The following is a 16,161-nucleotide window of genomic DNA, read 5'->3' on the forward strand; positions in this document are numbered from 1 at the left end:
AGAAAGAAGAGATTATTGGGCAGCAGCAGAGATAATGAGCCAACAAGATGGTTGAAGCTGGGGTATTACAAGGGTGGCTCAACCAGTAGGAAATCTCTGGTGGTGGGCTGGAAGAAAAGATAATTAATAACAAGGTAGTAAAAAAAAGCCATTTTAAGTTGTTTGCAGTGTTCTCTTGATGTCACACACACAATACAATAAACATGCCACACTCAACAGTACTGAGCTCTTGATGCCTTTTTTTGGGAAGTGGTGGATATAAGGATCAAGAAAGGGGATGTGATCTATGTTGAGGTTATGATCAGAACTAAAACAAAGGAACATCATAAAGACAGGGAATCTACAACGAGAATCTTGTACAAACATAAACCGAGCCAGAGGTGATCAAGTGAAGGAAAACTCCACACGCTCTTGCTGAAATATTGGACAGGCTTTTCTATCAGATATGGAAGATATGCAAGTCTGTATTTTTAGGTGAGCCTCGCTAGCCTGTGGCCCCATGAGAGTAGCAATAGTACTTTCTCTTAGGGTTGTTGAGATCATTTGAGAAGATGAGGGGGCTGCCCCTGCACTCAGGCAGAGTCTGTCCCCTGATGGTTCCTTCTGGGCACAGTAGGGGGCACTCAGCGGGCCATCAGGCAGAGCTCATAGGTTGGGGGGATGTTGCCAAAGCCTGAGATCTTGGGGGTGATATCGATGTCAGCAGGTGGCACCAGTGGGCGCAGGGAGAAATTCTGAAGGATGGAGGTGAAGTAGAGGAAGAGTTCCATGCGGGCCATGGCCTCGCCCAGGCAGATGCGCTTTCCTGTGAGCACATTGGAAGAGAGGAGGGTCAGTCACACTTGCACTGTGAGAGCAGAGTCATGGGGAGCCTTCTGACCCCACCACCTCCTGAGTCTCATCTACTTCCTCAGCCTCTCTGGGGTCATGATAGCACCCACTTTATGGGGCTATTATAAAGACTCAGTGGGTTTCTAGAGTTAGTACTCAGCTAGCATCTGTCACTCAACATGTAGCAGCTACTTGTCTGATGGTTTGGATGCCATCAGATTCCAAGATGGAATGCTTGTAAAGGATACTCAAATAGGAAGATTCTGCTTATTTCAATTTCTTAAATGTTTATCAAAAGCCTAGTTGGTTCCAGACACTGGTGAGTGGGGGGAAATACCAAAAGCATACCCTTAAATGGTTTCAATCATTCTTCCAGTGTTTTGGAGAAGTTAATCCCCATTTTATAGAAGGAGAGCTGAGGTAACTCCCCTATTGGCCCCACTGTTTGTTGCATCCTGTTTCCTAGCCACTGGTCACTTTCGTAGTACAATGGTGCATGTGACTAATTCAGATGACATATTTCAGACAGAAAGTATAGGAATGGCAAATTTCAGACAGAGAGTATATGAACACCAAAATCTAAAGTAGTTTCTATCTGGTCCTTAGCAGAAAAAGTTTGCAGACCCCTGTATAGTAGTACTATTACTTTTCTAATTATAGGAGTCAATGATTCTAATATTCTATGATTCTGGGATTCTAGGACTCTTTAAAATACCATGCAACTTTCATTTCAGATCTGAACCCAGTACAGACCAATGATTGGGGGGCATATCAAGCATGTCCCTGAGGGGAACTCAGACCACGGACACCTACCAGAAGAAAAAGGCACAAAGGCTTCATTCTTCTTGAAGCGGCCCTGCTCATCCAAGAAGTGTTGGGGATAGAAGGCATCTGGGTAGCGGAAGTATTTGGGGTCTTTGAGAACTGAGCCAAGCAGGGGGAACACGTCAGTGCCCTGAGGTGAAAAATGGAGGCAGTTAGGAGAAATCAGTTTTGGAGCATGGGATAAAGAACCAGCTAATAAAGGGGTGCAGTGGAGGGAAAAAGGGTTCTAATGACAGTATACTCCACCTTGGGCAGAAGGTAGCCTCGGAAATGAGTGTCCCGGATGACATTATGTGGGACACCCAGGGGCACAATATCTGTCATTCTCTGTATCTCATGGATCACAGCATCTGTGTAGGGCATCTTGACTCGGTCATCCACACTTGGTATCCGATGTGGTCCAATCACCTGGTCAATCTCCTCGTGGATCTTTGCTGGAAAAGTAAAAAAAACCATAACAGACAAGGATGCAGGATGTGTTTTGGGGGGATAGAATTGGGTCATGGGTTTGTTTCTTAAGTACCTGCAGATCCTGAGGGAGAAGGCCATGTGTGTTTGGACTACCTCTTTATTTATAACATGTGACATGTTGGTGGGATTACTAAATACTAATCAGGTCATTGGAAGGCACAAAGCCTAGGGCCCTAAATGATATTTGGGCCATTTTGTCTTCACCTTGAAGAAAAACAAAGGAGCCATGGGAGGCTGATGAGCAAGGCAGTGTCCTGGTTTCAGCTGGGTGTTCAGACACAGAGTTTCAACAAGACAGGAAAGAGGCACAATAGATAACTAGGCCAGGACTGAAGCACATGTCAACAATTATGTGACAGTGTTAAGAACACTGTAGGTGCAGTCACCCCTCTGCACTTCCTGGATGAGTAACCTTGGGGCAAGTGACTTTAACCTCTGGGACTCTCTTTCTTCATTTTCAAAGTAGACATAATGGTCTAACAAGTTCTTAGAATTGCAAAGTTTACATAAAATCCAGTATGTAAGTAACTAGGACCCACTCCACAGAAAGTGTTCATCATATCTGAATTCTTAGATTAGCAAAAGATGTCATGGACAGTGGAAGAGAGACTAGAAGAGTTTGAGGGGAAACAAGTTAGTCTTTCCCTTCATCTGTAATAGAAAAATTTGTTGGCTTACTTTGAACTGCATGAGAAGGAAGAAGGGCTGTAATTGGAGATTTTCCTTAAGCAAGTAATGAGCTCCTAATTTCTGGAATTACTTAAGTAGACCAGATTCTTATTTATTGGTGATAGAGTCTATTTGATTCTGGCCCTATAGTCAGCTAAATAATGGACATGAAAGTTATCCACCTCCTAATCACTGGAACCTGTCAATGTGACCTTATATGACAAAAGGAACTATGTAGATATAATCAAATTAAAGATGTTGAGATAGGGAGATTATTCATAATTAATAAGGTTGGCTCTTAGTATAATCAGAAGTGGCTGTATAAGAAGGAAGAGTAAGGTCAGTTTCAGAGAAGGAGATGTGACAATGCAATCAAGAGAGATTTGAAGATCTTTGCTGCTGACTTTGAAGGTATAGGGAAGAGCATGAGCTCAGGAATGCAAGGAACACAGCTCTAGAACCTAGAAGAGTCAAGGAATCAGGTTCTACCTTGGTTCAGCTGAGTGAAAGCCTATTTGAACTTCTGAACCGCAGAACCATTTAAAAGATTTATGTTGTTTTAAGCTAAGTTTCTGGCAGTTGATGACAGCAGCCATAGGAAACCAACACAGGCACCAAGTAGAAGATTAAATTAAATGGCCTTCTAAGCCTTAGATCCCAAGATTCTGTGTCCTGAGATTCTGAAGTGTGAAGAATCTAAGGCCATAGGGTTCCAAGGTTTCAAGGTTAGATCTGCTTTGCTGTTGGGAGTAGGAGTCGGGTAAGCAGCTCAAGTGAACACTCACCTTCCACCTCAGGATGCTTCATTAACAGCAGAAATCCATAGCGTAGTGTAGAGCTCACAGTCTCTGTGCCAGCAAAGAAGAGGTTGAGAGTGGTGAGGACCAAGTTCTTGAGGGTGAATTCTGTGTTGGGATTATTTTTATCCTGAAAATGACAGCAAAAAAAGAAATAGAATCACTTTTTTTGTCTTCATCTTCTTATTTTTGCCTTTGTATATGGTAGGCCTTTGAGAAAACACAATAGATGGGAAAACCAATTGGGTATCTGGGAGAAGAAACAGCCAAAGCAAAGGTTTCAAGGCACAGGTGAGGCTGGTGTATTAGAGGAACAGCCAGGAGGAGGCCAGTGTGATTGGAGTGGAGTGAACAATGAGAAAAGTAGAAAGAGAAGAAAGTAGAAATTGTCTTGTTAGATTTGAATGTTCTATGACATTAGGGTATATAATTTTAAACCACAGGTGGGAAACACAAGGCCAAAGGGCAAAACCCAGCCTTCCACCTTGTTTTATCTGGCTCGACACCTTGCTTCTACCCGATGACAGCGCTGCGCTCTCGCTTAACTGTTACAGAGTAGTTACATTCATACAGTCCTAAAATTACATTCAGCCTTTTGAAGGCACCTGGGAGGCTGATGTGGCCCCTAGTGAAAATGAATTTGACACCCCTGTTTTAAACTTTCTAGTGCTGCTATTTTATATTAAAATATATAGTTCTAAGAATCTATGATACAGAAGTATTAAGCTTCTAATTTCTACATTTCTATGGCTTTTAAGTTTATTAAGTTTAAAAACTTTATATGTCGAAGCTTCTCAAATTCTAAGACTAAGGACTCATCCTTCTTTTCTACAGCTGTCTCTGGCAGTTTATACATGATTAGAAAGATGTAAGGTTTTGAGTTTCCATATTCTTAAAGTTTTTTATGTTCAAAGTTCATTTTAAAAGTTTAATAGTTTGTGCCTTTACAGTTTTTAGATCTCATCTATAAATGAAAGTACACCACAAGAAACAATACTTGCCACCTTTTTTTTTGTCTCTAGCATGTCTACAAATGAGTTAAAAAGTTACAAGTAATAAGAGTTGAGCAGATGACACAGGGTTGGGGAAAGGAGGTGAGATACCTGGTGCATCCTGATGAGGAAGCAGTCAATGAAGTCTCGAGGGTTCTGTGGGTCAAAGGATTCCTCGTTGATCTTGACCCTAGAGGCAATGAAGTCCTTGAGCCCCTCTACCAAGTAGTAGATGCGATTGTGCCTCCCTGGCAGATATTGCATTATTCCGGAATACATGTCATATAGCTGTTGGGAACAGGCAAAGGGAGTTTGTCAGCAATGGGCACTCCAGGCCAGCCTGGGCTGAGTCTGGAGTTAGATAGCTGGACTCAACATCCAGCACTAGGGCTGAGAACTAGGTGAGTCTGTTTGCTTCTTGGAGATTCAGGGCATATTGATACTTGCCTCCCAAGATTGTGGGGACTATTATGCAAGATAGGTAGTAGTTAGTTATTTGAGTTTGGGGGTAGACAGAGAGGTGGCTGGTAGGCACCTGTGCCCAGGGTGTGCTCATCTCAATGAAGCTCTGGTTGATCATCTGCAGCAGCTTCTGGAATTGCTTGTCCTCATAGTCAAAGCGGCTCCCGAAGACAACGGAACTGATGACGTTGGAGACAGTGCGGCTCAGGAAGAAAGTGGGTTCAGTCGGGGCACCTGGATGGTGGAAATTGTCTATGTTGGAGGCAATAATCAGGAACATGGGGTGTAGAATGATTCAGTCATGGATATGAGTCCTGAATCCACTATCTAATAGTATGCTTTAGTTATTTCATTTTTGTGTTTTGAGTGGGTACCCAATATGCAAATAGGTTTAGTAACCACTTCACTGCTTCATGAGGATTCAATATAGTTATCCATGTAAAATGCTTAACACAATCTTTGCCATGTAGTAAACAGCTGGTGGAGTTTAATCATTACTTTCTGGTATTGGTATTTAATTGTGTTTGTGCTGGACAGTCACAGATCTGGGAAAGGAGCTGTAGTGAGGGACACATTTTACAAAAATGGGTAGCTGGAGTCTGTCTATCTCTGTCAATAATTCCATTCAACCTATTAAGAAAATCTTCCCATTGGCCTCAGCTGTGCCATCTGTAAACCAGGATGCTTGTCAGGATGGTGGATTTAGGGATGATTTTCCAAGAACAATGCCCATATTCACAAATATACAATTTTGCAAATAATTTCTGGGGGTACATGGACATTCAAAGTCTTTATGTAGACTATTTAGTATCATGGAGCCCAAGTAAGGAATCTCTGATTTAGAGAAATCATCACTATTTCTGTCTCTTAACTATTCATCTTCATTTTTCTCAGCCTCTGTGTCTTTTTTCTCTAGACCTCAGTGGTTCCAGATCTTATTTTTGGGTGGGGATTGAATTGCTTTAAAAATATAATGAAATGGGTATAGAGTTTCAGATCCTTGAGTTGAAAACTTTCTAAAGCTCTATTTCACAACAATATGAATATACTTAAAACTACTGAAAAGTACCTTTAGGAATGGTGAGGATGGTAAAATTTTATGTCATGTAATTGTTTTAGCACAATTGTGTGTGTGTGTGTGTGTGTGCATTTAGGTATACATGTAATTAAATTTGGTCCTGTCACCAGAAAAAGGCATACACTGACATATTGCCAAAGTCCACATATGATGTCAGGAACTTACAAACTCCCTGAGATCTGTTGATTAAAGTTCCTGGACAAGTGGTCTCTAGGGGTCCTTCATGTTAACTTTTAATATGGAACCTGGCTAGAAATCTCAGTAAATCCTGTCTTTTTCATCCTCTCCCATTCAGAGCTTTCTGACACCAAGGCCTTTCTTCTCATGACTGAGCTCTCTCCCACCACCTAGTCACCTTGTAGATACTCCCCCTTTAGACGCCCATACCCTTGGTCTTCCGTAATTCCTCTAGTAGGAAGCCAGCCTCCTCCTGGATCCGCTCCTCAATGCTGCGCTTTCCCATCCCGAAGTCCCGAAGAATGGTCAGAGAGAAGCGTCGGAGAATCCTCCATCGATCTCCATTAGCCAGAGCTACACCTGCCAGAATCTCAGTGTCAGACTTCTGCCTCCTCCCTCTTCCTGTGTCCAACTCTTTACCAGACAAGGATGGGGGCAGATTATGAAAACTCTAGGCTCTACTCTTAGGGAAGCCCCTCCCAGCCCTCCAGGCTTGATGGGAACACTAAAGTTTCCTACATGCAGGACCCTCAAAAACAGTCTAGGACTGAGGTGGAGAAAGGGAATCAGGCCAGGAGTGATTAAGGAGACAAAGGGGTTTCCTACAGGATAAAGACCTGGAACTGGATGAATGGGATGGATACATAGGAATGTGGGGGGAAGTATAGATAGGATGCTATATATAATACCCTGGAATGAGAAGACTACTTCTCTTTCCTACATACCACTTAGATTCTGGTTTTGTAATCCTTACCCAAGAACATTTTTTTTCATTGCTTTTTAGAGAGAGAGGAAGGGAGAGGGAGAAACATTGATGCGAGAGAGAAGCATCAGCTGGTTGCCTCCTGTATGCACCCATCTGGGGATTATACATGCCCAAACAAAAAACTGAACCCACAATATAGGCATGTGCCCTGACTGGGAACTGAACCCATAACCCTTTGGTTACAGGACAGTGCTCCAACCAACAGAGCCACACAGGCCAGAACCCATTTCGATTCTTTAGACATACATGCACATAGAACCTCACACCTGTACAACTTATATACCTACACAAAAGGAATTATCCTGTAATAAGGAATGTTTAGAAATTATCAGATATGCATGGATTGGTGAATTAATGTTTGGAAATGTAATGAAATGATTTTGGTGGATTATCAAAAGGGAGAAAGATTTTATGACAGGAATGATTGATACATGGATGGATGGAAGGCTTAATGAATGAGTGAAGGGTTAATGGATGGTTTGAGGTAGGTGGATAAATGGTTGGAAGGATGAATTATGAACATAAAGGTTAATAGATAGATGAATAATGGAACAGTTAATGAATGAGTGAATGAAATGATGGATAGAGAGGTAAGTGGAAAGTTAATTGATAGATTCATAGATAATTGGATAGAAAGATATTTGTATAGAAAATCTAATTAATGAATGAATTTTTGGTGGATGAGTGGATCATGGAAAATGGATGAATGGAAGGAAAAGAATAAGGATATATGAAAAGAATAGTGTGAGGCTGCTTGGAATTAAAAGGTATGGGCATTTAGGGATGGATGCATATGTAACACTAGAAAGGTATCTACCTAAATCAAGGAGACAGAGACCTATGTGTTGGTGTGTGTGTGTGTGTGTGTGTGTGTGTGTGTGTGTGATGAAAGATTGGCTATGAGGACTTCAGTGGGTACACAGTGTCACTAATCCATTAAAAATGGGAACAAAACTAATGCAGCAGGTATTCTAGAGTCAGATAGTTAGGTCCAAAGTAGAATGGTTCTACCACTGACTATGTGATATTACCTAACTTTTCTTACCCTCAGCTTCCTTATTTGCCATATTAGTAAGATGTTAATAGATCTCTCAAAGGAATCAGTGCAATAATTCATGTAGAGTATTGGTCAAAGAACCTGGGACAGAGGAAGTACGTTATAATAATTTTGTTTCGTTGTTGGTTGTTGTTGTTACTTACCATGACCTTGGAAGTTTCGTTCTATTGAAGCCAATTCTCCACGGCCACTGAACTCCTCTGCTTGGTCTACCAGGGCCTCCTTCACTGCTTCATGTCCACATAAAACAACTACTGGCCGGGGACCCATGTACACAGTAAAGACTGGGCCATATTTCTCCCTGAGCTTGGAGTGAAAGAAAACATAAGAGGATGAGGCTGATTGGAGCACTGAGTAGAGATCAATGAAGGATTTTAGGATGTGGAGATTTCAAAGGAATGCAAAGGTGGGAATAACAGATAAAGATAAATCTTGGACTCTTGTGATCCTAGGCCAGACTCCCCAATGACTCCACAAGTCTTAGTTCCTCATCTGTGAAATGATGGATCTGGATGAGATAAACACCGGGATCAATTCTTCTCTCTCAGAAATGTTAAATTTCTAGAATCCTAAGATTTCATGACATTCAGTCTCAAAGTTCTAAGATAATTAGCCTATAAGAGTTATTGTATTTAAAGATATAAGGTACCGTGAGTCCAAAGTCCTGAGGCTGTGAGAGTCTTAAGTTCCAATATGCTAGGAGTGTGTCTTTCCAAGAGTCTAAGAATCTGACATTTCAGAATTCTGAGGTTCATAACCTATGTGTTTCCAAGTCTGTGTTTTAGAAGTTAGAAGATTATACATGTATTTGTCTATAGAATGAGTTGCTTCCAGCCCTAAGAAAAGCAGACAGACTCACCTTCATGAGAGACTGAAAGGTAGCATCTGTACGGATTTGTAACAGGTTCCCCAGGAAGGGTATCGGTGTGGGACCTGGAGGCAGTTTTCCCCCCTTGCTGATCTGCTTCCAGGCAATGAGGATGAGCAGACAAAACAAGCAGAGTGTCAGAAGCATGGTGAAGGTCCCTCCCAGCTCCATGGTGCTAGGCTGAGGGGTTGTGTCTGAGGCATCAGACCCTGCCTAAATATATTCTGGGAAATCAGTGATGCAGAAATCTGAACACCCTGGGATTCAAGTTTTCCGGGTATGGATACCATCAGAGAAGAGATCACTTTAGCTGGGAGGCAGTTATATAACTGATAATCTCCAATGTGAACAAAGGTGGATTGAATTCACCCAGGTAAAACCACTGGGAACATTCCTCTTTCTTTATATTTTTAGTCCTTCAGTTCTCCCTCAGTTCAATTCTGTGTTCAACATGTCTTGGTAGGGTGTAGGAAGCACTGAAAATCATTATTAGGCTACTGCATTTAGGAACTAAACATTTGGGTTCAAATTTCAGCTCCATCTTTTCTCTGCTGGGCCAGGGACCTAACCCTCTTGGCCTTAGTTTCCCCATCTGAAAAATAGGGTCACCAAACCATTTTAGAAAGTCTTGACAGAATAGGAGTGACTCTCTTCTCTTTGCCAGATCCTAATTAGTAAGTTTTTAAAAAGCAATAAAGGTAGTGAAATGAAGATTTAGAATAGCAAGAGAAATAGCTCAATTGAAAGAGTTTTATTCAACAAGTTCTCTTGTTTATGTTTAAGGTGATATGAAATAGTAATAATCAAAGATTACTTGAGATGGTTTATCAAAACTTTGCTGGTGTCTGTCCACACACGCATATATTTTCAAAGTGTGGGATGTGGAGACCACCTCTGAGCCTCAATCTCTACAGGAAAGGACTGCTATAGAAGTATGGCCTCATGATTGTTTTCTGTGATAATCTACATAAATGGCTCTCAACACTTTTTGTATCAAATATCTGTAACCCTGGCTGGTATGGTTCAGTGGATTGAGTGCTGGCCTGTGAACAAAAGGGTCACCAATTCAATTCCCAGTCAGGACACATGCGTGGCTCGAGAGGCAGGTCCCTGGTGGGGGTGCTTGAGAGGCAACTACACATTGATGTTTCTCTCCTTCTCTTTCTCCCTTTCTTCTGTTCTCTCTAAAAATAAATAAATAAAATATTTCTAAAAAGTTAAAACCAAATATTTGTAAATCTTTACTGTCCTGAAACCAAATTCTGAGTATTATATCCTATCTACATATTATTAAACAAAACCCAATGTCCTTCTCATGTGTCTGCATTCTTAGACTCAGGAACTGAATCTTTAGGGGAACCCACAGGTTATGAAATAAGGCTTGACTGTCTGGCTGGGCTGAGGCAATCTGTGTCCAGAAGTGATGGGAATTCTGGGAAAACAAAATGATTCACAAAGCACTGCTTTCTAGATCTTGGATCTCCTGCTATGCGATATCTTTCATGAAGTAACAGTTGGCTCTAAGCTGCCTCTCTCTTCTATTCTGAACCCCCCACCACACACCTATAATCCATTGATAACTAGTCTTTTAATTACCCATGATGGTACAGAAACGACAGAGAAAGTATTCTTAGAACAGCCCTTGTCACCATCCCATGCCAAACACAAAGGAGTACAGGCACAATAATCTGATGTTTCTCACAGTTTCTGTGGTTGATGTAATTTAACGCCATAATCTCTATACTTGCTAGGAAGTCTCTCTGGTACTTACATTTACCCCCTGCTTCCTTTCCACATATCTTCTGAGGCTCTAGCATAGTGTTGCAGCCTAGAGCAACATCAAGTCAGAGATTGAAGAGGCCTGAGAAATATTTCTAGCTAAAAGCTCCTGCTTTAACTTCAAAGGTATAAACAAAAGTGCAAGGGTTGGAGATGGCTGAGAGGTAGGAGGGAGCAGAATCCACTTCCCCCTACACACAGGAGAAAAACCTAGCTGATCTACGGAGGAACAGAACAAACAGCCAACAGTACCCCAGCGTATATGAAGATAGGAGACCAAAATTTGTAGAGGACGTTGAAAAACAAGATGATAAGGAGAGTGCTTCAGGACAATAAGGTCCCTGGGACCAGCTCAGGGACCAGGGCAGCTGCAGCCCCAGGCCTGGAGCCCTTCAGTTCTGCCACAGGGTTCTTGGGAGAGACCCAGGTCAATGGCTCCCTCCCCTGCCAAACAAGGATTGAGCAGCACCAGAAGACATCTGGTTGCTTGAAGTTGCAGAGAGGGGAATAAGGACTAAATGGCAAACACATTGGGGCTGTGAGCACCCATGGATTCTGTGGACACTGACTGGAGACAGTTCGGAGTTGGGCTGTGATCAGCCTTGACCCAGATAGTCTCCCATCTGGCTGGAGAATTGGGCTGTGCCAGAGGTCAGGCCTCTGTATGGAGAGGCAGGCTTGAGCAGGAGGAATTTCTCAAAAAGAAAAAGTGAAAAAATAGACACTTGGTAGCTGTTTGAGGAATTCTCCTGCAGCAGCCACTCCAGCCTCCCTGCCCCGCCCCTGCTCCCAGGTGGCATGGAAGGCCCTACACACTCCTGTAGCCCTGTGAAGATTGTGCACCAGACCTGAGGGACGAGAGGCCTCCTGGCCAAGTGTGCATACCCACAACGCTGGAAGAGTGTGCTCAGCGGAAGACCCTGAACCCATACATGTACTGGGAAGAGTGCACTCTAAGGAAGTCCTGGTGCCCACACCCAAAGCCCTGAGGAGAGGCACCACACTCATAGCCCTGGAGAGTGGGGAGAGTGCACTCCTGAACCTGTGGAACCTGAGGGATGAGAGGCTGCTGGAGAGCTGGGCTGGAGGCTGACTGAGTGTGGATCAGGAAGGGAGAAAAGTGAAACCAATTGCCCCTCAGCCTGCTGCAGCCAGGAAGACCAGAAAAACTGCTTTGACCAGTTTGAAGCCAGTAAGAGGCTTTTTTGTTTTTTAAATAATTCTTTTTTGAAAATTTTCATTATTTTTATTATCTTTCAACTCCATTTTCCTCTCTTTCCTTCTCTCTTTTGCCATTCCTTTTTCCTTTCTTACCCATTTTATTTCTTCTTCCTTCCTTACTTCTTCTTCTTCTTTTTTTTTTAAGATTCCCACAAGGGAAACAAAAAAACTGGAACTGTGAAAAGACCAGAGTTGGACCCAAAGAGGGGGTCATTCCAAGAGCTGAGATGATGAGACAAATTTCACTTTGCTACTATAGAGAACCTGCAAGTTAAGGCATATTTGTATTATTATTTTTTCATTATTATTGCATCTTTTATTTTATTAGTACTTTTCTATTCCTCTTCTTTCTGTTTAGTCTTCTTTGCTTGGCTGGTTAAATTGTACTCTTTGACTGGTTTCCCTTGTTCTCTCTTTCATAGTGTATTGTTGATTTACTGTCTTTCACTTCATTTGTGTTCCATTAGCACACTACTCTAGGTCCTACACTTCCTATTCTTCTTATCCAGATCACATAGATTCTGTCATGTGATTGTTGCTCCATTATTATTGTAAATAATAGCTATTCCAAACTATTGTAAACACTACACAGCACCCCTCCCAGATCATAGCCCACTTCACAGTTTCCTGAATATTATTACTGTTGTGGTTAACTCTATTCTTTCACACACTACACCTATTTTCTATCCTTTACTCTCACCTTACCTCAGAATCTGACCTCCCATAAGCTCACTGCTTTCTAGATCCAACTCACATTTCTTCCCTCCCCAACAAGAGTCTTATCTTCTTTCCACCCTTTGTAAAAAGTGGCTAGTCGGGAGTAAGATCACAGTTAACACTATACATAGGCAAAGGATGTCCTATTTTCTCTCTATGGACTGCTACTGTAAATACCATAGAATACATTCTTGCTGTCTTAAACCATTTTTCCCTCCCCCTCCAATGGATCACAAAAAACAGTAGGTGGAAGCGGTGAACACCAAGGATACCTACTGGAGGAGGAAACACACCAACAAAGGAACCACCAACAGATAACAACAGAAGAAGGTGAAGAAGGGAGTGGAAGCCACACTAACCTCAATCCAAGACCAATCCGGAAATACATCTAAATAGTGGAGAAATTACCCACAACAAACAACTGAACAAGAGCAAGAGAGAATCCTCAACCTTGTACATATGGAAGAGCCAGCTTTGACACAACCTGCCCACACCAGCACAACAAAATACAAGAGCTGGTGGGCAGAGTGACCCTCAGTTAACCAGCTGGTGGGAAAGACCAGCCAAAGAAATACCTAACAACAATCAAAACCCAAAGACAAACACAGAGCTAACATAAACAACAGCCCAAGACCATTAGCTCAGGAGATCAAGGAGATGGTACCACTGAATCTAACCAGTATTCTACCATAGAATTTCACACCATAAACCCAGGGAGTCAAAACAGATTTAGAAGCTGAGGCTAACAAGAAGAGTGTCACTAACAATAGGAAGACACAGAAACAATTCCCAAATGAAAGGAAAGGAGAAAGTCTCAGAAAGAATGCTAAATGAACTACAGTCAACTCAACTATAGATATGGAGTTCAAAGCAATGGTTATCAGGAAGCTCAGAGAACTCACAGAGAATTACCAGAAACTACAGGGAAGCTACAATGAACTCACTGCAAACTATATCAACATGAAAAAGGAAAAATAAACTATCAACAACGGCCAATACAAAATGAAGAACACAATTTCTGAAGTGAAGAACACAGTAGACGGAATTACAAGCAGGCTCAATGAAGCAGAAGATTGGATCAGTGAGCTGGAGGACAAGGTAGAAAAAAAAAAACACCCAGAAAGAGCAAGAAAAGGAAACGAAGCTCAGAAAGAATGAAGAGGGATTAAGGGAAATGCAGGACAATGTGAAACATAATAATATCAATATAATAGGGATATCAGAAGGAGAAAAACAAGAGGAAAGGATAGAAACTTTGTCTGAAAAGTAATGATGGAAAACTTCCCTAATTTGATGAGAGGAAAAAGTCACACAAATCCAGGAAACACAGAGAGTCCCAAACAAGAGGAACCCAAAGAGGCCCACCTCAAGACACATCATAATTAAAATGGCAAAATTTTAAAACAAAGAGAAAATCTTAAAGGCAGCAAGGGAGAAATAGGAAGTAACATACAAGGGAGCCCCAATAAGGCTAACAGCTGATGTCTCAATGGAAACACTCCAACCCAGAAGAGAATGACAAGATATATTCCAAGTAATGAGAACCAGTGGCCTGCAACCAAGGCTACTTTACCCAGCAAGGCTCTCAATCACAATAGAAGGCCAAATAGGGAGCTTCCCAGACAAAAGAAGTTTAAAAGAATACACCTCCACCAAACCAGCTCTGCAAGAGATGCTAAAGGGCTTGCTTTAAGGAAAGAAAGGGAGGGGAGGGAGGGGAACACAGGTAAGAAAATGGCAATGAATAGTATCTATCAATAATAACCTTAAATGTAAATGCATTAAATGCTCCAATCAAAAGACACAGAATAGCTGAATGGATAAGAAAGCATGACTCGAACATGTGTTGCCTGCAAGAGACCTACCTCAGAACAAAAGACCTACACAGACTGAAAGTGAAGGGCTGGAAACTAATTTTCCAAGCAAATGGACAGGAAAAAAAAAAGCCAGCATAGCAATACTCATATCACACAAAGTAGACTTCAAAAATGGGCTATAAAGAGAGATTCAGAAGGTCATTTCATAGTACTCAAGGGAAGAATCCACCAAGAAGACATAAACATTGTAAATATATATACACCCAACATAGGAGCACCCAAATACATAAAGAAAATCTTGGAGAACTTCAACAAAGATATTGTCAGCAACACAATTGTAGCAGGGGATTTTAACACCCACTGTCAAAAGTGGACAGATCTTCCAAATTAAATATCAACGATGACATAGTGGCATTGAACAATGCCCTAGATGAAATGGACTTAACTGATATATATAGAGCCGTTCATCCCAAAGAAACAAAATACACATTCTTTTCCAATACACATGGAACATTTTCAAAGATAGACCACATGACAGGACATGAAACAAACCTCGACAAATTCAAGAAAATTGAAGTCATATCAAGCCTTTTCTCCAGCCACAAGGGACAAAAACTAGAAACCACCCCCTGCCCAAAGAAACATCCCAGCCCTGGCTGGAGTACTTCGGTGGAATGGGCGCGGGTTGCAAACCAAAGCATTGCAGGTTCAGTTCCTGGTCAGGGCACATGCCTGGGTTGCAGGCTATGGTCCCCAGCAACCACACGCTAATGTTTCTCTCTCTCTCTCTCCCTCCCTTCCCTCTCTAGAAATAAATAAATAAAATCTTTAAAAAAAACATCCCAAACACTCAAACTCATGGAGGTTGAATAGCATGCTATTAAACAATGAATGGGTCAAGAATGAAGTTAGGGAAGAAATCAAAAGGTTTCTGGAAACAAATGAAAATGAACTCACAATGACCCAAAACTTATGGGACACAGAGAAAGCAGTCGTGAGAGGGAAGTTCAGAGTGATACAGGCCCACCAGAAAGGATAGAAATATTTCAAACAAACAAACTAACCCTATGTCTACAAGAACTTGAGGAACAACAACAAAGACAGCCCAGAGCAAGTAGAAGGAAGGAAATAACCAAGATCAGAGCAGAATTAAATGACATAGAGTCTAAAAGTACAATTCTAGGGGTCAATGACCCAGGAACTGGTTCTTTGGAAAGATAAATAAAATCAAAAAGCCTTTAAGCAGGCTGATCAAGAAAATAAAAGGAGAGGACACACATAAACACAATCAGAAGTGAAAGAGGAGAGATTACAATGGATACCACAGAGATAAAAAGGATTGTAAGAAATTACTATGAAGAACTGTATGCCAAGAAATTTGAAAACCTAGGTGAAATGGACAAATTTCTAGAAAATATATAATCTTCCAAATTCAATGAAGAAGAAGCTGAAAGCCTGAACAGACCAATAATAGCATATGAAATTAAAGCAGTAATCAAAAAACTCCCAAACAAGCAAAAGCCCTGGACTGGATGGTTTCACAGTAGAATTCTACAGAACATTTAAGGAAAAGCTAACCCCTATCCTTCACAGACTATTCCAAAAGATCCAAAAAGGTGGAAGACTCCCAAACT

At 41.6% G+C, this 16,161-nt stretch overlaps 1 protein-coding gene across 2 annotated transcripts; it reads right to left on the reverse strand.

The window, feature by feature from the left end:
• Positions 1–217: 217 nt before the first annotated feature.
• Positions 218–9,203, reverse strand: LOC114511169 (cytochrome P450 2G1). 2 transcript variants are annotated; one of them, XM_028529847.2, is made up of 9 exons: positions 8,985–9,202; positions 8,269–8,431; positions 6,513–6,662; positions 5,121–5,281; positions 4,697–4,873; positions 3,582–3,723; positions 1,903–2,090; positions 1,645–1,786; positions 218–805 (listed from the first exon to the last, which is right to left on the reverse strand). In XM_028529847.2, the coding sequence occupies exons 1-9, from the start codon at positions 9,162–9,164 to the stop codon at positions 624–626; spliced, it is 1,485 nt and encodes a 494-aa protein (XP_028385648.1). In that variant the 5' UTR covers positions 9,165–9,202; the 3' UTR covers positions 218–623. The 2 variants fall into 2 exon arrangements, with proteins under 2 accessions (XP_028385648.1, XP_035867848.1); XM_036011955.1 differs by lacking the exon at positions 6,513–6,662 and having other exon boundaries at positions 8,985–9,203.
• Positions 9,204–16,161: the final 6,958 nt, after the last annotated feature.

This window comes from Phyllostomus discolor, chromosome 12 (assembly GCF_004126475.2).
Source record: "Phyllostomus discolor isolate MPI-MPIP mPhyDis1 chromosome 12, mPhyDis1.pri.v3, whole genome shotgun sequence".
In the NCBI taxonomy this organism is placed as follows: domain Eukaryota; kingdom Metazoa; phylum Chordata; class Mammalia; order Chiroptera; family Phyllostomidae; genus Phyllostomus; species Phyllostomus discolor.